We start from the raw sequence: 20,000 nt of genomic DNA, 5'->3' as shown, positions 1-20,000 counted from the left end.
ACACCATTGTGTCGTCTCTCTATCTCTTCTACTGTTCCTAAACTACCGTATATCATCTCCACCCAAACCGTGAAACAACAACCTCCTCTCATCCCAGCATTGTAACTCTCCACAAAATCTTAACTAAACTCTTTACTTCTGCCTAATCCTTCGATCCCAGAACTCACATTCCACGCCAACGCACGTTTTCCTAACAGACCAAGCTTAATATCAACGACAGTGACCATTTTAGTGGACGCACAAAAACCATGGACATTTCCTATTTTTTTCTGATTAAATAATTAAATAATCTGTAAATTTGAGCAGCTATAAATATAAATATATCTCATATTTCTTATCTCAAATAAAACTGGTCAAGTTTTAGAAAAAAAATCCTTAAAACTTTAAAACCAAGCGGTTCTATGCTTACAATTAAGGAATTGGATTTAATTCTTCAAACTAAATTTATATGGGATCTTCCAACTACTTTTAAAAACTAATAAAAGAGCAATTAAAGCGAAACTTTCAAGAAAATGTATTTCTTTGCCATTAATGTAATTGCAACAGCAGAGTTGCAAGTTTCAAATCCTCTAAGATGACATGACAATTTTACACGCGATAAAAAAGTGAATATAAATTATGTACATATTTCATTATATTCTGTAAATTCTGGCGTCTAATGCATAACTTTGAACCATTACACTGTTGAATTTTAAACATGTACATTCTATAACATTACTGCTCTCCATTGTTACGAAAATTGCTGCAAAAGTGTTACAAAAAGGTAAACATCTACAAAATAAGTATTACAAAAGAGATTACTTAAGCCTCTATGAGTAACAATATTGATAGTACTTTACATTACAGATCTGTTGCTCATGCAGTGTCCCATAAAAAGGCATAGAAGTGCCAGGTAATCAGTGTTTCAGTCATAAATATAATTACATACATTAGAAATCCATATCTCATGTAGTCGCAAACAAATTTTGTATCCATGGTAAAGCATTCATGCTGATTACAACAGTGCGACTGTCACTATATCACATGCGCTGTCACAGTATCTCAATATACTTCCTATAGTTTCACATACCTTTTCACATATATAGCTACTGTATAACATATCTCAACACTGTTACTAAATTACATAGTGACTAAAACCACTCACATACTGGTTTCAAATTTTGGTACAAGGCCAGCAATTCTGGGGAGGGGACAAGTCAATTACATTGACCCTAGTACTCATCTGGTACTTATTTTATCGACCCCAAAGGGATAAAATGTAAAGTCGACCTCAGTGGAATTTGAGCCTAGAACGTAAAAACGGGCGAAATGCCGCTAAGCATTCTACGATTCTTCAAGCTTACTGCCTTCAAAGTCACTTACATATTAAATAATATTCTGTACGCTGTTCATGCACACAAACTGGAACGTGACTCTGGCGAAATACATTGGTTAATAAACGCAGCGGAAGGACTAAGGGTTATTTTCCGTTTCAACCAGCCCCTTCATCGACTTTTTCAAGTTCCTCAGAGAGGGAGGGAGAGAGAGAGGTAAGAATGGTGGTCTTAGCTCGAGTGAATGCCTATTTCTTTACCACTCACAAGGGGCTAAACACAGAGAGGACAAACAAGGACAGACAAACGGATTAAGTCGATTATATCGACCCCAGTGCGTAACTGATCCTTATTTAATCGACCCCGAAAGGATGAAAGGCAAATTCGACCTCGGCGGAATTTGAACTCAGAATGTAGCGGCAGACGAAATACTGCTAAGACGAAATACCTATTTCTTTACTACCCACAAGGGGCTAAACACAGAGAGGACAAACAAGGACAGACAAACGGATTAAGTCACTGGTGTGTAACTGGTACTTAATTTATCGACACCGAAAGGATGAAAGGCAAAGTCGACCTCGGCGGAATTTGAACTCAGAACGTAGCAGCAGACGAAATACCGCTAAGCATTTCGCCCAGCGTGCTAACGTTTCTGCCAGCTTGCCGCCTTACTACAATAATAATAATAATAATAATAATCCTTTCCGCAGTAGGCACAAGGCCTGAATTTTGTGGGGAGGAGGATAGTCAATTACATCGACCCCAGTACTCAACTGGTACTTACTTTATTGACTCGGAAAGGATGAAAAGCGAAGTCGACCTCGGCGGAATCTGAACTCAGAACTAAAGACGAAATGCCGCAAAGTATTTTCCCCGGCGTGCTAACTTTTCTGCCAGCTCGCCACCTTAATAATAATCCTTTCTGCTATAGACACAAGGTCCGAAATTTGAGGGGAGGGGCCAGTCGATTAGATCGACCTCAGTACGCAGCCGGTACTCAATTTATCGACCCCGAAAGGATGAAAGGCAAAGTCAACCTCGGCAGAATTTGAACTCAGCATGTCAGGACGAACGAAATGCCACTCAGCATTTTGCCTGGCGTGCTAACGATTCTGCCAGCTCGCCGCCTTAATAATAATAATAATAATAATAATAATAATATAATAATAATAATAGTAATAATAATAATAAGAAGAAGAAGAAGAATCAGGACTTACATGTATATATAATATACAGAAAATAGCACTACTAGGCACCTCTTTTACTCTTTTTCTCTCTTTTACTTGTTTCAGTCATTTGACTGCGGCCATGCTGGAGCACCGCCTTTAGTCGAGCAAATCGACCCCAGGACTTATTCTTTGTAAGCCTAGTACTTATTCTATCGGTCTCTTTTGCCGAACCGCTAAGTTACGAGGACATGAACACACCAGCATCGGTTGTCAAGCGATTGTTGGTAGGACAAACACAGACACACAAACACACACACACATATATATATACATATATACGATAGGCTTCTTTCAGTTTCCGTCAACCAAATCCACTCACAAGGCTTTGGTCGGCCCGAGGCTATAGTAGAAGACACTTGCCCAAAGTGCCACGCAAGCTACTTACCACACAGCCACTCCTGCGCCTGCACATATCCTACGTAAAACACTTTCAATACAGTGAAAATAAGAGCACCACAACAAACACCCAAGACAGAGCTGCGCTCGATAGCGTAGTGAAAGCACGAGATTAAAATAAGATTACTAAATAGTAATAGCAACAACAACAATATTATTTCAAATTTCTGCATAAGACCAGCATTTTAGTGGGCAGAGTGTAGGCATTTACAATGACTTCAATATTTGACCGGTATTTATTTGATCAAATCCGGAGGGTGAAAAGCGAAGTTGACCCTGGTGGAATTTCAACTCAAAACCGGAAGAAATACTACGAGGCATTTTTCTGACGCTCTCATGATGGCCAATCTACCACCTGTTTTTGTTTTACTGTTTCAAATATACACACAAAAACAGAATTTTTTTTTGTGGGGGGGGAAATACAATTGATTATATCAACCACAGTGCTTGACTGGTACATATCAACTGCAGAAGGATATAAGGTAATATTGACATTGGTGGTATTTATAAATGGAATGTAAATAACAATCATGCTGAAGGTAATCTGGCGAAAGTTAGATTAACCTTTAATAAGATTCTATATTAGGGGAAATGGAGAGCCAATACAAAATAGTTAAACTTTAGAAAAAATGAGAATAAAAAAGTGTGAGCTTTCATTCAAAATAAACGAAAATACTTATATTTTACAGTTGAAAAATAAATGAAACAAAGTTATCTTTAATGAATAAGATTATAAAATAATTGGCACATTAATTGGTTATAATAGAGGCACATTTTATGACCCAAAACCACACAGTTATTAATTCTGGAGGACATTCATTATGAGGATTCGATTGTCAGAAAACCAAATTCTTTCAGGTCCCAAGTAACTGTATCTAACTTCTCTGTTTTATAATGAAAAGACAGATCAAATCCGTCATCCATTCGATGAGGCAGTTCAATGTTGTCATTTAATGAATCCTGCACAGCACTGTACATAGAGAACATATATGGAATATCTTTTTCAACTTTGGCTGCGTTTAAAATTTTAATTCGCTCTGTCATATCTTCCTCTTTTTCCGTTATCTGACGCAGATTTTCACTGAGATGGGTTCGTTTTCTGCTTGCTTCTTGTTCAGCCATGGAAGTGATATTGCGTTCACGTTCTATTATAGCATTTCGGAAAGATTGGAATGCTTCTTTAATTTCTGCTGATACACGCTTTTCCATTTTATTTACATCTTCCATTCGCTGAAGAATCTGCAGTCGCTTCTCACGATATTTTTGTTTTTGCATTTCCATATCTTCAATAGAGTCGTTAATAACTGGTGTGTATTTTTTCAAGGCTTCATCTATGCTCATCACGTTATGACCGTTTATTTCCTTGTGGTCGAGAACTGTACAATCACTACAGACAGCTACAGAACACAACTCACAGAAAAAGTTGATCGGTTGTAGTTGGTGTTTGGAGCAGTAGGAAATGTCAGTGATGCCTGTTTGTTCAACGAATTTCAGAAGCTCTAAGATACTGTTTTGATTTGGAAGTCGACGGAGGTCATCCTCAGAGGCAATAATGCTTTCCCTGCAAGTCGGACATTGAATCTTTACTGCACGTGGCATGCCTCTGAAAGCCGAAGTCAAGGACTGTCGATACTCGCCTTCCACGCGGAACATTTCCAGAAAACAGTTGAGGCAGAAGCAATGTTGACATGGTAAAGATTTGGGGGCTTTGTTAGTATCGTTATATACATCTCGACAGATGATACAGCGAAGGAATGCATCTTGAAAATGTTCTTCGTCGAAGACCAATTTTCGTTTCCGTAGAGTTTTTTCGACTAATCTGCTTTGAGGTTGTGTCTTTTTATCGGTGTTTTCAGTATTATCTGCAAGAAAAAAAAATGTAAAATGAAAATTTGCATTTTGGAGTTAAGTAAAACTTCATAAAAATAATTTTAAAACGATAAAGGAGTAATACATTTCTATATTTAAGAGATGAGGAATTATGTACATTATTTACATTTGACGGATATTTGTCTTCATCTTGCTTGTTGTTAACACAACGTTTCGGCTGATATACCCTCCAGCATTCATCAGGTGTCTAGGGGAAATTTCGAACCTGGGTTCCCATTCCTAAGGTATTTTTCGATGTTGTTGTTGTTGTTATTATTATTATTATTATTATTATTATTATTATTATTATTCAGGTCACTGCCTGGAATCGAACTCGGAATCTTGGGGTTAGTAGCTCGCGCTCTTAACCACTACGCTATATGCGTTGAATAATAATAATAATAATAATAATAATAATAATAATAATAATAATAATAATAATAATAATACTGATAATAATAATAATAATAATAATACTGATAATAATAATAATAATAATAATAATAATAATAATACTGATAATAACATCGAAAAATACCTTAGGAATGAGAACCCAGGTTCGAAATAAATGCTGGAGGGTATATCCGTCAAATGTAAATAATGTGGATGAAGGAATAAATTCTTTTAAAAATGAAAAACATAACACATACTGCTAAAATTCAAAGAACAAAGAAAATATTTCTCTCTTGAATGTGTTAGGACAAGAGTTTAAGCTCCCAGGAATCGGAAAAAGAATGAGTATCAAAGTTTTATGAAACATGTTTCTGAGACTTTTAAAAGGAAACAATATTGTTTTGAATGTAATTAAAGTGTTGCTTATCAAATTCTTAACCGATATCATCTATAATACAATTAAATTGTAAAAATTACCATCTCAGTAATATCAATTCATTCCTTCTAGCAAAAGTACTGAAAAAACGCTTTTGTGTCCTAGTTACGACATGCATGCATTTCATAACTAGAACACAAAAAACTTTTTTCAGTAATTTATTATGCGTGCATACATACATACATACATACATACATACATACATACATACATACATACATACATACATACATACAAACATACAAACATACATACATACATGCATACATACTTTAGAAATTATCATCTCAAAATACTAATTCTTTCCTTTTAGAAAAATTAAGTACTGGGAAAGCGCTTTCGTGTTCTAGTTACGAGATACATACATACATTGCATGTATGTATGTGCGTGCGTGCTCGTGTATGTATGTATGTTTTATATCCAGTGACAAGTCGGTACAGATAAATCATGTAGCGGATGTTTAATCAACGTGTTCACACGCGTACTTCGCAAGACTACCAAAACGCTCTCATTTTTTTATCATCCACATAGGACCAACAAAGAGGGGATGATACAGGACATTATATGTGGGGCCGAAAAGAAAAAGAAAAAATCGAATGAGCAAATCTCTGATTAATAAATGAAAAGATGAAATGATGGTCACCCGTGCCCCACGACTCAGGCGACATCATTGAACATTTTATTTAAAAATCTAACATAAATTGCCAGTCTTTCTTTTTCACTTTGCTTGGTGAAGTCACCTCAGTTTTCTTTTGTTTTTCTTTTTTTTATTCTCTTTGTTTGTTTCTGTTAAATGTTCATGTGTGTTCTTGTTTGTAAAATCTTGTAATTTTTGGCTTTTTTGTTTGCGGGAGGGGGGAAACAAATAATTTTGTTTTTCCTCTTCCTCCCAGCCACTTGCCATTCACTGTCACTTTGTAGAAGTTGTCAACAGTGTTACTTCTTTGTCCATTCTGTTGATTTTTCTTTTTGTACTCCTGAGTTTTTGTTTCCATCCTCTCAATTCTTGATGTTGCGACTGTTAGAGACACGGTCTCCAGTGGGGCTTCTTTTGGTCCTTCTACAGGGAGTGGGAAAGCACTTGGCCCTTATGTGTCCCAATTGTACACAGTTGTAGCACCTCGGCCTCTTGTCTTCCACCACAATCCCAAGCCTCACCTCGTCTCCCACCGCTATGGTGTTGACCATTTCTCCCAAGTCCTCTGGATTATTATTTCCAGTGTCTGTCCTAGCCAATTCTTCGCAGGTTACCTTTGTCGCTTGTAGGATTGTAATCCCTTCCTGGAAGCCCATTAAAATTGCCGCTTTTATCCAGTTTACGTCCACCTCCGGAGGTATTCCATTCACCATTACCCTGGACACACAACTTCCCAGATGGAAAGGTAGAATGACTACCTCGTCTGTCTTCATAGAGGTCGCAGAATGACATCTGGCTATCGCTTTGCTGGTAAACCGTACCTCCACCGTCGCAAACGTCGATCCTCTGGCAAGGAAGGTAGTATCCAACCAGATGGGTCTTAGTGCCTTTTCCATTTGTTCTTTTGCCACTATCTCCACCTTGTTGGATTTCGGGTTTTATGTTCTGTATGTGATACTTATTTCCTTGATAAACATTGTATTGTTGCTGGGGGCGGGGGAGGGGTGACACCTTCACTTCGTGTCCTTCTCACTTCAACATTTCTTTGTATTTTTGCATTTCCTTTTTGTTGATACAGATTTCTTCTGTCTTATCACCAACTTGCAGCTGCAAAGTTCATTTTCTTCCTTTCTTCCATTACTTTGTCAATCCTCTTCAGACTTCTTCTCAGGTCCTCCTCGAACGAGGTCATAGGGGACGAACTAAGCACTCACAGTGCTTTCCCCTTCAACCGAGGGAAAACGCTAACAGTACTGCCGCAAGGCAGCAAAAAAACAGAGTGTAGAAAAACACACGACAGAATAACGTTACAATTGCATGAAACGAACGAGCAACTTACGCTAACTCGGAACCTTGGTATGACGGCGTCTACGACGTTGACGGAATAAAAACGTGACCAAACTACGAACTACTACCAAAACGCTCTCCTTCTTTTATTGGCCACACAGGGCCTAACACAGAAGGGGCATCACATGGTGGGAACAGAAAAGAGTACAAATGGAAAGGATGAATTAAATAAAATGATAAATGAAATGAAGCCGTTCGGCCCCCACCTCCGAGCGACTTCATTAAACCTGTTAATACAACTTTTTAAAACATTATTTGTTAACTATTTGTTTACTTTCATCTTTTCGAAGAATGTCTATGTTAAATTTCTTTAAAAGTTCAAGATAGCTTACCCGTTCTGGTATTGTGCTGGTGACCATTTTCTTGACCCACCACTCAAAGTCCCGCTCATAATTTTTTACTCTCAAAATATACTCAGGGTCTGCCACCACACAATGAAAGTACTCGAGCAATCCCCTAACTTCTGTCGTATTCACTTTTATCGCTCTGTCCCATGACTCTATCTCATTATAAATTTTTCCATTTTGTCCGTTGGACAGTATAACATATTTTTTTCTCACAGGATAAGGGTGGGAAAGTTTGGGGCTCCATTGTGCTTGTGCTTGTCTTTGTGTCAGATGGAGCATGGAGAAGGGTTGGTGTCTGTAGGGGAAGGTTGGGGTAGAATGGATGTGAGTGGGAGTCAGGTGGGTGTGGGATGGGATCATCATTTACAAAGTGTGCTTTTTTGCTTCCCTTCCTTCTTTTTTTCCAGCCGTTTCCCGTCCGTTCTTCTCCTCGTTCACCTCCTCTTCCTCGGCGCTGCTACTGGTTTCCATCGGTGAAGTTGCAATTTCCTTCCTGCTCTCGGGTTTCCCTTTAGTCCTCACGAGTAGCGAAAGACAATCTACTATAATGTGACCTTTCAGACCACATTTATAGCATCGCAGGATCCTGCCTTCTACTCTGATCCTGAGTGTCATCTCTTCGACTGTGATGGTCTCGACCATGTTTTCAAGGCCTCCGGGGCTGCATGGATTATTATATCTTGGTTCTGCCCTTGCCAGTTCTTATGGAGCAATCTGGTGGCCTGGAGAACTACTACCATCTCTTCCGTGCCCAGCAGTATGGCAGCTGCTAGCCAGGCTACATCAATTTCTGGAGGTGTATCTTCTATCCTAACCCTGGAAGCACGTCTCCCAAGTTATATGGGTGCACCCCTTCATCCATTTTTAAGGGTGTTGCCGTGTGCAGCCTATCAGTAGCTACCTTACGGAACTGTACCTCCACCGTTCCAAACTTTCTTCCTCTGACAAGGTAAGAAATCCCTTGCCAGATTAGTTTTAATGCCTTTTCGATTTGAGCAGTCGACATGATTTCAATTTTCCTTATTGCTGAGTACGTCCTGTAAATAATGTTTTTTTTTTCTTTTTTCTTTTTTCTTTTAAAACTTCTTGGGGGTGCACTTTTACGTCGTTCCTCTCCTTTCTAAGCATTTCTTTAAATCTACTTCACTCCTCCAGACACACGTCTTCGCTTTTATCTTTCACTGCCTCTGCATAATTCTTCACCTTCATTACTTCGTCTAGTCTCTTCACAATTTTAACCATCTCTTCCTCAGCCGACGTAAAATCTAAAGTAGAACTCCAGCCTTCGTCTCTGACTACTATCGACCACGACTCTTTATAAGAGTTCGGCTAGTCCATTCTTCCAATCCACCAGGCGTGTCAGTGACTCTCGCTCAACAGTATGTATGTAGATAGATAGAATAGAATAGAATAGATAGATAGATAGATAGATAGATAGATAGATAGATAGATAGATAGATAGATAGATAGATAGATAGATAGATAGATAGATAGATAGATAGATAACTCTTACTGGACCATTACCGTTACATTTCATTGCCTTTGAGTGGAATTCATCATACACTTCCTGATAAATTCCCCTAGAATGAACATAAGATTCATTGACTAAATCTTTGTTTTAATATATTTCTACTTCGTGTATTGTGGTTCTCCCCGCTTCTAATGTAACCTCCAACTACAGTCATGTTGGGGTGGGGGAACGGATGGACAGACCAACAGATGAAGATTAAAATATATTATATCCTGATGTACATATCAGTTTATGTAACGAAGAGTGTGTGCAATAATGAAAATGGAGCTATTGCAGGCTTCAAAATCATGTAACAAGGAGAAATACTTAACAAAGTAATATTTGATACCAATGCTAAGCCTTGTGTTTCTAGTGAATAAGTCAAATTTTATTTAGCTGCAAGCCGCAAATCAACGAACACACGAATATCTTCAACTGAAAGAAAGTAAGTCGAAGTCGACAGTTCTCTCAAATATGTGAGTGATACTTTGACACAAAAGCGATTCCTTACTGTGAAGATTTATTTAATGTCATATATATATATATAACAATTGCAGCGTTGAAGGTGTTTATAAGCCATTTAAGAAACACACAAAAGCCGTTCGATTCACTTCAACATTTAAGTTTAATTTGTCAAAATATTTTCGTCGCTAAAATCCGCGACCTGTTCACTGACAAAATCCGTGCTGCATCCCTATATATATATATATATATATATATATATATATATACGAGCAAAGATACCCGGCGTTACTCAGGATTAAATTGACATAGTTTTTATTGTTTTAATTGTTTCGGTCCTGTGACTGCGGCCTTTTGTGCAACAACATGAGTCAAGTGAATTCCATCAGGAATCATAACATAAATGTCTGAACCTGCAGACATGCACCCATGTGTAAGTATGTGCTGTTTGTTGTGTAAAAGTTTACAAATTATTGCCAGGTGATTCTTATTTTCTCTTGTATAACGTGCAATCCAATGAAACCCTGATTTCTTTGATGTTTGAGTTTCTATATTAAAAGAAATATACATCTAACTGATTTACAACTCCGAAATCTGACATAATACAGGAATCACCAGCTTGAGAATCTTTTGAATGAAACTTAAAATGTAACAGAATGTAAAATAAAGTGCTAAACATCTTTCTGAAATCAACAAGAGATTAACTTTCGTATTATCTATAATTTAATAGAAACCTTAAATACTTCTGGTTTAATATATGCTAAACAATAATTGTGGGTTGTGCAAGAGATATAACTTGATAAGAGGATGAAATTTATTCATTTATTTATTTGGTCTTCTTCCAAATAATCTTTCATAAAACAATTTCTAAAATTAGAAAGCGAAAAAAGTACTCAAAACGCAAAGAAATAATGGAATGTGGCTGTGAGAATGCATGACTCTTGATTCCCAAGTAAGAACCTGTTTTGTGACATTTCAACAAAACTGTTCAATACAGAGTTTTCTATTTTGAGTCAAAAGAGATTTTCCACAAATCATCAGTCATGAAAAAAGAAAGAAAATGCAATGGTACAAAAGTAAAGTATTTCTAATATATCTACTGAAATTATATTATTTGCATAATTTCCGTCCAATCACCACGAGAAGGCAAATGTAGATATTATGCTACCCCACAGGCTTTTTCTGGGATTGGCTCAATTAGACAGACATGTCTTATCTACAGCTCAAATCAAGCTTCCAATGATTACAGACAGAAAAAAACGAAAACTCATAGAAACTACCGATAGTCTGCCCCTAAAAATTTTTTTAATAATAAAGCAGTAAATGAAATTGATAGTGTAGAAGAAATTCGTGTGTCATGAGAAGTTAGATATGGGTTTCGGATAAGATCGTTCTTCAAAGTAATAAAATATCCCGAAACAGGATAACACAGATTACCTTGATACACGAACTTACTTTAACTAAGTTATTTAAACAAATACTATGTATTTGTAAACTTTATTAATAGAAACATGTAGAATGTAATCTTAGCTTCTGTATTATTCAGAGAAATGGGAAAAGTACAGCAAAGTACTAAAAGTGAAAGCATTCCATTGCGCCTTTTATTCAAACAGTGTATTCAAGACATTATTCAATGTGTCATACGGTTTCTTTAATGACAGTATGATACGTATATGATTTCATGGAGACTAGGGTGCGATTTCGAACAGGTCGAGTGACCAGATGGAGCCTCCTTCGCTAATTCAGAAAAATGAAAGTTATCTGATATTGTATGTCATTTACTGTAGAGGTATTGTATAGATGAGTTGTATAATTGCTGGCTTATTTGAGAATAATTGAGAAAACATTTCACAATACCCGCATTATCATTTTCTCTTAAATCGTTTGCTTTCCAAGTCAAGTAATTTCAAAAAGCTAAAACTCATTTAAGTATAAGAGTAGTAGAGTAGTATGATTAATTAAAAAACAGAAACTTTACTAAGTTATAATCTTGTACCATTCACGCAAACTTTATCAATACATCAATATTTTATTGATAAGCAGAACAGGCATCCAACTGATGAAAGATTTATACGGTAAAATTACGTGTAAAAGTATTTCAACATTAATGCAATGTCATATTCCCCATTTAAATATAGATTAAATTCTAGGACTAACCTAGAACACCAATTTAACGATTTATGCTGTTAAACGCATATCAACGCGAGGCAACTGGTAAAAATACTGGGTATAATCATGTCAATAGTAGAGTACTTTACATCGTTGTTGTGTAACCTTAGGTGAGCTTTGAATAAGTAGAGCTATGTTCGCAGTTATTCCAGCTCCGACTGTCCTGTCTTTATTTCAAGTAGTGAATCTAAGACAGTGATGTTCAATATCTCTTCTATTTTGAAAACAAGTAGGATATGGTTTTAAGAAGAATTGGATACCTAGTTGCCTTCCCCGTCAGCTCGTCATTATACAGTAGCTTGAAATATTGACGAGACATAGATGGATTAATTGATAGAGTACCAGAAAAATTGCTAAGGAATCAATAGTTTGTACATCTTCCTGGCCACTACGTTCTGTTCATAGTCAAAGCACGATGGGGCATGTAATTCACAGCTTTAAGCAGTTCTATCATCAAATAACGAGTAATTCATTGGCTTGCATTGTTGAATTGAATTCCTCCCGCAATAGACATGCATGCTATCAAGGAGAATGAGATCCATCATTCAGTTAACATCCTAAGACTCAGAGATAGGCACAAGACCATTTGAGAGCAGAATTCCGAAAACGGGACAGATCAATACGAAATTCAGTTCATTACGACAAAATTTTAATTTTGTTAGAAAATATATCTATTGAGATGTGATATTGAAACAAATCTAAGAATTTTTTGTATGGCATGTAACTGTTCCAACAGGTTTTAAGACTTAACTGGCACTTATCTTATTGACCTAGGTATGATAAAAGGTGCAGCTGAACTCTGCGAGATTTGAACTCAGAACAATCTAAATAAGCAACTAAAGTATTGTGTCCCTTGCTCTACCAGGTCTTTTAATGCCTGCCACCAAAATATCTATTTATTGATTAGCTAAAAGAAGCCTACAGTTATTTTCAAATTTGAAATCAGAGTTCATTCACATTAATGTCAAAGTCAAAACCCTACTGGAAAACATTAACGGAAAATACTTCCGAACATTTTAGAATTTCCTGCAGAAATAGGTAGGCAAAACTAATATCGTAACTAAATAGAAGCAAAACTAATATCGTAAGTAAATAGGAGCAAAACTAATATCGTAACTAAATAGAAGCAAAACTAATATCGGAACAAGGCTACACTCAGCATATAATATTAGTCAAAAACGTAAATCTGACGAGGTAGGATTGCAACGGTCAAAATCAGGTGGGAACGTCTGCATAAACATAAGCTGCCTTCTGTAAAGAGTGCAGCATAAAAGCCAAAACCACTCCACACCCTAAAGGTGAGGCTGAGATAGCCTGGAAACGTTGATAAAAACAAATTTAGGAACTATATATTTCCAAACGAATGAAAAAGATTTGTTAAGCATATACGAGAAAACTTTAATAAAGAAGACTAAATTAAAATATGGTTGTGTTTTCACTACAACATGTTTAAAAGAAGTGCTATTCCCCCGAATAGATGACTATCAAGCAACACGATAAAACACCCAAACACAAAAAATGTAAAAGACTTCTGGAAGAATGTCGTCGTATGTGAAATACATAAAGCAGCTCAGGTGGTAGAAAATATACAAATCCAAATTATAGAGTTGCGAAGGAAACACATAAATCACTAAGTGAAAGACGTTTATTAAGGAATATATACGCATCTCTAGATAGCATGCAGACAGCACTATCTAGACCAATTGACAAAGAAATGAAGTTAGGTATAAAAAAAAAAAAAAGAAAAATCATGTTGCACATAAAAGACGATAAATTTGTTAGCGTATCATAACATGCACATAACACAGATCAAGCCACGCTCCTCACTCTTGATACCAAATTCCATCTGCCATCAAAATGCGACTAAGAGAAGAAACAAGTTGAAATTAAACGACTATGTTAAAAGTTAGAATATCTGATGGATACAAACATTAAGAAAGTCACTGGTAAATTCTGAGATTTATTTCGAGGTTAATGCAATAAAAATCGATACCTACAAAAGAATAACCAAATACTCAACAAGCGATTCAAGCAAACCGTACATGAATTAAAATATAACGGCCATATAAAAATATGCACCGTCAACAAAAGCAAAGTGTTCGTAATAATGAAAAGGGATGAATACATTAGACAATTCAACAACTTGTTTAAATGCAGAAACAAGTTTATAAAGATACCAAAAGACAACACCTATCAAGTAAAATAATTATCGTGATAAATGCACAGAGAGGATCCCCGTACTTTTGTCACATCGAAGAAGATTCTCGAGGCAAATTTCATAAACAAAACAACCCTTTCCTACTCATAATATCCTAGATAAATACACCTATTATCACCAAACAAATAGATAACACGAAAAATATGCCGGCGAATTACTGTACCAAAACGAAAAGTGTATTACTTCTATCCTAGATACAGAAAATCCTTTTGCCAATGTTCCTGTAGCAAAATCAATCAAAATAATATTTGATAACGTATACAAACGCTCCAAAACAAAGACATTCATATCAAGAACAATTTTAAAAACTGCTAGTAAATCGCAAAATGGGAATACCGTTTTGCTGACCACATGGCAAGCTATGCCGATCCTGTCTCCTCTCATTACCCAACGAACTTTTACACCTTCTACACTGGATTCTCTACCTGAACTTTCTACTCTCGTACACTTCAGCTGCACCTCTCCAACCCATGGATTATACTGGAATCCTCTGATAAAGATAGAGTAGTTCCACAACACCTACATTTGCCACATTCTACTTGGCTACCATAGAAAACAAAATGATACTTAAACACAAACATTTAATATACACAATATGCTGAGGCGATAAACTACTTGCCATGTACACACCAGAAGACATCGAGAAACTAATGAGGGATCTACAGAACAACTAAGTTTTAAAACTTAAGTTTTAAAACAATACAAATACGACTCTGGTTCTAGACATAAATATTCAGATAAAAAGTAATAGAAACATTACATCAGCTTATACAAAGAATGTATCAGTATAGCGATGGCAAATGCCAACATAACTACAAAATGTCAGTGGTAAAATCACTACTTAGAAGAGCATTTAGATTCTTTCCCCAAATGAAACTCGTGATAAAGAAATCCACAATATAAAATAAATCGTAGTTAAGCTTCTGATGAATATCAACAGACATACAATGCAACAAATACATTGGACCATACTCCAACAAAGAAATACATTATTTCAAACTGTATTATCACTCAAATACATATCAAGAACAGAACAGTTCCACAACCTGAATAAGTTATAAATTAAATTCTCGGATGTACAAGTGAAGTTAGTCTTAATTGTGAACCTCTCTCCTTGTTTGAATTGGAATTCGGGGCCTTCCAGTTGGTTGGGGCATGTTTCGCAGTTTGGACGTCCACATTTTCTTACCATTGGTTTCGTGGTTGTCGTGTATAGTTTTGCATTTGTCAGTAGTCTTTTCGGCGATTTGGATTGCTTTTTACATTTGATGAATTTATGTTTTAAGAATGTAGTTCATTTTTGGATCCCTAGTGAGCATTGGTAGATTTTGTATAATGGTGTTGCATGCCGCATTGTATCTAGGGTTGTGTGTCGAAATATACGGTAGTATTTTGAGATGAGGTGTGGTGTTTGGTTTTGTTTCCCTCAGTGTTTTAATGCTTATGTTCCTGGCACGATTAATTCCAATATCTATAAGTCAGGGCAGATGTTCTGAGGTCTTGAAGACGGAGGTCTCGAGTATTTCCATCAATCGCTATTGTGCAAACAGTTTTCGCTAAATAAAAGGGAATATTTTTTTTATGTTTCTGGTCGCATGAACTAAACAAAAGATATTGCTTCGAGTCTATTGGTTTATGATAAATGTCGGTTACAATTTGGTTGCTTATTTTTTTATTATCAAAATATCTAAGTAAGGGAGATGTTCTTTGCTATATTCCATTGTAAACTGAATGTTTGGGTTTATACTATTTAGTATTGATTTCAATTCCAAAAGTTTATCAATGGTCTCATTCCAAATGATAAAGCAGTCATCCAGATATCTTTTCTAGTTCTCTCTTATATAATGGTAAAATGTGTATCCATATTTTTGTAGTGACTCAGGGATGCTTTCGTTTCCATCTCGATTCCACAATTTTGTCGGTTGTAGGCGTCATCAAATAGGAAACAATTGTTCTGAAGTATAAATTTTAAAGTTTCAATAATAAAAACTTGAAACATGGTTTATGCGTTCCGGAAGTTTTTCGGGGAATTTTTCCCAGCCAGAATTTTATTGCTTGTATTCCATAGTCGTGTGGAATATTGGTGTACAGATCAATAACATCGAAGGAAACCATTAGTGTCTCTTCATTAGTTGTTTTTGGTAGGTGGTTCAGTATATTTAGATCGCCTCTAATGAAACTTTTGATGTATTTCAACAAGAGTTTCAGTAGGATGTCTAAAAAGTTGCTTAGGCGGTGGGGTTTCACAGGCTGGACCAGCTATAATAGATAGGTCTTAACGGTCTAAAAAATGCTTACTGTAATTTCGTTTGTAAAATTGTCAGTATTATTAATTATATTTAAATTGCTAGGAAGCTGGTTTTGCTGTATGAGTAACAATGTTGGAATTACGTAGTTCGAGTTTCTTTGTTGGTATAAATTGTCAGTGTTATTAATTATATTTGAAATGCTGGGGGTTGCTTTTGCAGTCTGGGTAAATAGGTTGAATTCCGTAGGTCGAGTTTCTTCTTACGTTGAAACAAAATATACAGGAGAAACCGAAAGTAATAAATTTATAAAAGCAAACTCCCCCTGCAACAAAAATCAATATACTAGCTAAAGGATTAAAATTTACCCTAACCCCCACGAAGATCTAACCAGAATGAAATTAAAGACAATATTTCTGAATTCTGAAGGAAACTACGACTTACAGAAGCACTAACCGACTACAACAACGAAGATGAATCACTGGTTAAAAGCAGAAGCAATTATCTTCCACCAAAGGGTAGGAATAAAACACTAGATGACTTCTGCAACCATAAAATTTCCAAAATACTTTCCATAAGCGAAAGATTAACTCAAACCTCTGCAATTTAGAATGAAAGAATCTAAGCCTCCACGCTCCTTATTAAAATAGACATCACAAAGGCAATTAAAACCGCTCCATATCCTGAGCATGAGGCTGAGATAGCCTGGAAACGTTGATGAAGATAAATTTGGGAACTTTATTCTTCCTAACGAGAAAAATTTCAAATAAAAGATTAAATTAGAACATAATCATGTTTCCAACAGAATATATTTAACAGAAAAGCTGCTCGCCATATCTACAAATATATATTGAACTACAAATTAGTCGTATTTTTGATAAGACATACATCCACGTACACACCTACCTAACTACTTGCATATATTAATCCATCCATTTATACATACATCATGGTATCACGGTATCGGCCAGACTATCGGATGTTGTTATACACCGCTGTTCCCAATGTACTTTGCAGTGTTTTAGCTTTCGAATGATGCCATCCAGCCTGGCAAGCCAACATTCCTCCTAAATGGAATAGCAATCCGACGCAGAGTTACCTATTTACAGCCGAGTGAACTGAAGTAACGTGAAATTCACTGTCTTGCTAAAGAACACAACGCACGGCTGGTCTGGGAATAGAAACCACGGTCTCACGATCGGGAGTGCAACACACTAATCACTAGACCACACGCCTTCACACATGCATACATATTATACACTGGTACGTAAATATTATTTGCTAGCAAGGACACAGTATTTCGTTTTGCAAGGTTTACGAGTCAGTAGCGTGTCCTACGTTTGTGTTAGCAGTGCGATGTCCTCATTTTAAAGTTTATCTCTATAGATTTTCTATAGAATTTAGAGCCAGTACTGCAAAATACAACGTTTCGTATACGAATACGTCTATGTAGATAATGCAATCGAAGATAGAAAAAATAAGTAATGGGTTATATGCATATAGTTGATAGTTGATGCATTGGATATGGTGCCGATGAGAGAGCAATAACAGATAGAAACTGATTTAAACAAAGCAATTATGACAGATTCACGTGATGTTTGTGGGTCTGTGTTAGGATCTGCGTACATGCATGCCCATGTCTGTACTTGAGTGTGCGCGCTCATATATTTGTACGTATGTGCGTGTGAGTTCTGTAATAGAGTAACGGAAAAGAGCAAGTTCTCGTGTTTTAAAAAGCTTATCTGTGCCCTTGTGAAGGATGATGACTTGCAATCCATCTTCTTTTGTTTTTAATTATTTTCATTTTCCAGTATGTCTATCAACTCGCCTGGGTCAGAGCAGTGCAATAATGATTTGGCCATACCTGTTGCATATTGATTTGTGTAACAGCATTTACAATTATCTCTTGTGCTGTTCCTGAAGACATGGTCAGATGGCGGAGCACTTCTTACAGAGAGAGAGGGGGAGAGGGGGAGAGAGACAGACAGACAAACAGAGAGACAGGTAGGCAGGCAGGCAGGCAGACAGGCAGGCAGAAAGACAGGAGAGAAAGGGGCGGGAGTGAGAGAGAGAGAATGAGGAAAGAGTGATAGAAATAAAAAGCCAAGATAGAGTGACGAATAAAAAATCAAATTGTTGGGAAAAATAATCCCATCTTGCTGATGTTTTTGTGGTTCTCTCTCTCTCTCTCTCTCTCTCTCTCTCTCTCTCTCTCTCTCCTTTCTTCTCTTTCTCTTTCACACTCATTCCTCTAGTTATTAGAAGTCATAGCAGAACGAAGACGTACCTTGAAAAACAGACGATCATTAACGAACATAAAATGCAAAGCTTTTTTCATTTTTAATCCTCCTGCTCATTCTTTCATTCTCTCTCCTTCCCTTTCTCTCCTTCCCTTTCTCTCCTTCCCTTTCTCTCCTTCCCTTTCTCTCCTTCCCTTTCTTTCCCTCCCTTCCGTCTCTCCCCCTGTCCGTCTTTTATTTTATCATCATTTTCGTCTCCTACACTAGCTCTCTCCTATTTTGTTGTTTTGGGTATTTTTTTTTATTCAAGGACAATTTGGCACTAGTTTCAGATAAAGGAAAAAGTTAAACGAAATCGTTAATTAAGTGAGGTAAATAGTCAGAGCAAGGTCAGCTAAAAGTTATAGACAATGTTCGGTTAAAAGCATCAGATTGACTGCCAAGCAATTTTCTCAAATGCTCTATCGTTGTCACACAACTAACCACGATACCCAATTTACCTGTGATCTTTTCACCTCTACTTAAAACATACACATACATATTCAGTGACACATAAATGCGCAAGCAAATTACACGCATACATTCTCTAAACACTTCATTGTGACCCACAAGACCGACGAACACTTTTATAGTAAAGAGTACAATGTGACGACACCAAATGTAAGGCATATTGCAAGTGCATGACCAATGTTGCATAGCTCTGTTCGAGTAGATATATTATTTCAGCAATTACAAAATCATAATGCTACACACACGCATAGTGCGTGCATGTGTACATATGCATATCTATGGATGTGTGTGTATGTGAAAGAATATATATATATATATATATATATATATATATATATATATATATATAATATATATATATATAATCAAAACAACTCATAGCCACGAGAAAGCACTTATTCTGTGACTGACAAGCGAAGCTGACTCTGTACAGCTTCCAGGGCACAGCCAGATCACCAGTGATTTTGCATTTGATTAATGCTCGTCAGTGGCTCTTACCCGGCTCTCACCCGGGTTAAGCTGGATCACGTTATCAGTTTAAAGGAATTACAGTAGAAATCGCAGGCTTATTTCATAAATGGTAAAAGTGAAAATTATTTTTACCATTTATGAAATCAGTGTGTGATATGGAGTGGCTGTGTGGTAAGTAGCTTGCTTACCAATCACATGGTCCCAGG

General features: G+C 36.5%; 1 protein-coding gene and 1 long non-coding RNA gene across 3 annotated transcripts in view; both read right to left on the bottom strand.

The window, feature by feature from the left end:
- Window positions 1-1,683, bottom strand: part of LOC118766543 — a 27,509-nt gene extending 25,826 nt beyond the window's left edge. The window contains exon 1 of the long non-coding RNA XR_005002478.1: window positions 1-1,683. This exon is cut by the window's left edge and continues 1,117 nt beyond it. This is a non-coding gene — a long non-coding RNA (uncharacterized LOC118766543).
- A 1,223-nt stretch (window positions 1,684-2,906) lies between these two features.
- Window positions 2,907-20,000, bottom strand: part of LOC115220476 (tripartite motif-containing protein 59) — a 90,131-nt gene continuing 73,037 nt past the window's right edge. For both annotated transcript variants that reach the window (XM_029790605.2, XM_029790606.2), the window contains exon 2: window positions 2,907-4,800. In XM_029790605.2, coding sequence (XP_029646465.1) covers window positions 3,758-4,800 — 1,043 coding nt within the window. In that variant the 3' untranslated portion in view covers window positions 2,907-3,757. The remainder of the gene's footprint in view (window positions 4,801-20,000) is intronic.

The sequence above is a fragment of the Octopus sinensis genome, linkage group LG16 (assembly GCF_006345805.1).
Source record: "Octopus sinensis linkage group LG16, ASM634580v1, whole genome shotgun sequence".
In the NCBI taxonomy this organism is placed as follows: Eukaryota; Metazoa; Mollusca; class Cephalopoda; order Octopoda; family Octopodidae; genus Octopus; species Octopus sinensis.
Note: the sequence above shows the minus strand (reverse complement) of the source record. Positions and strands in the feature narration are given on the sequence as shown.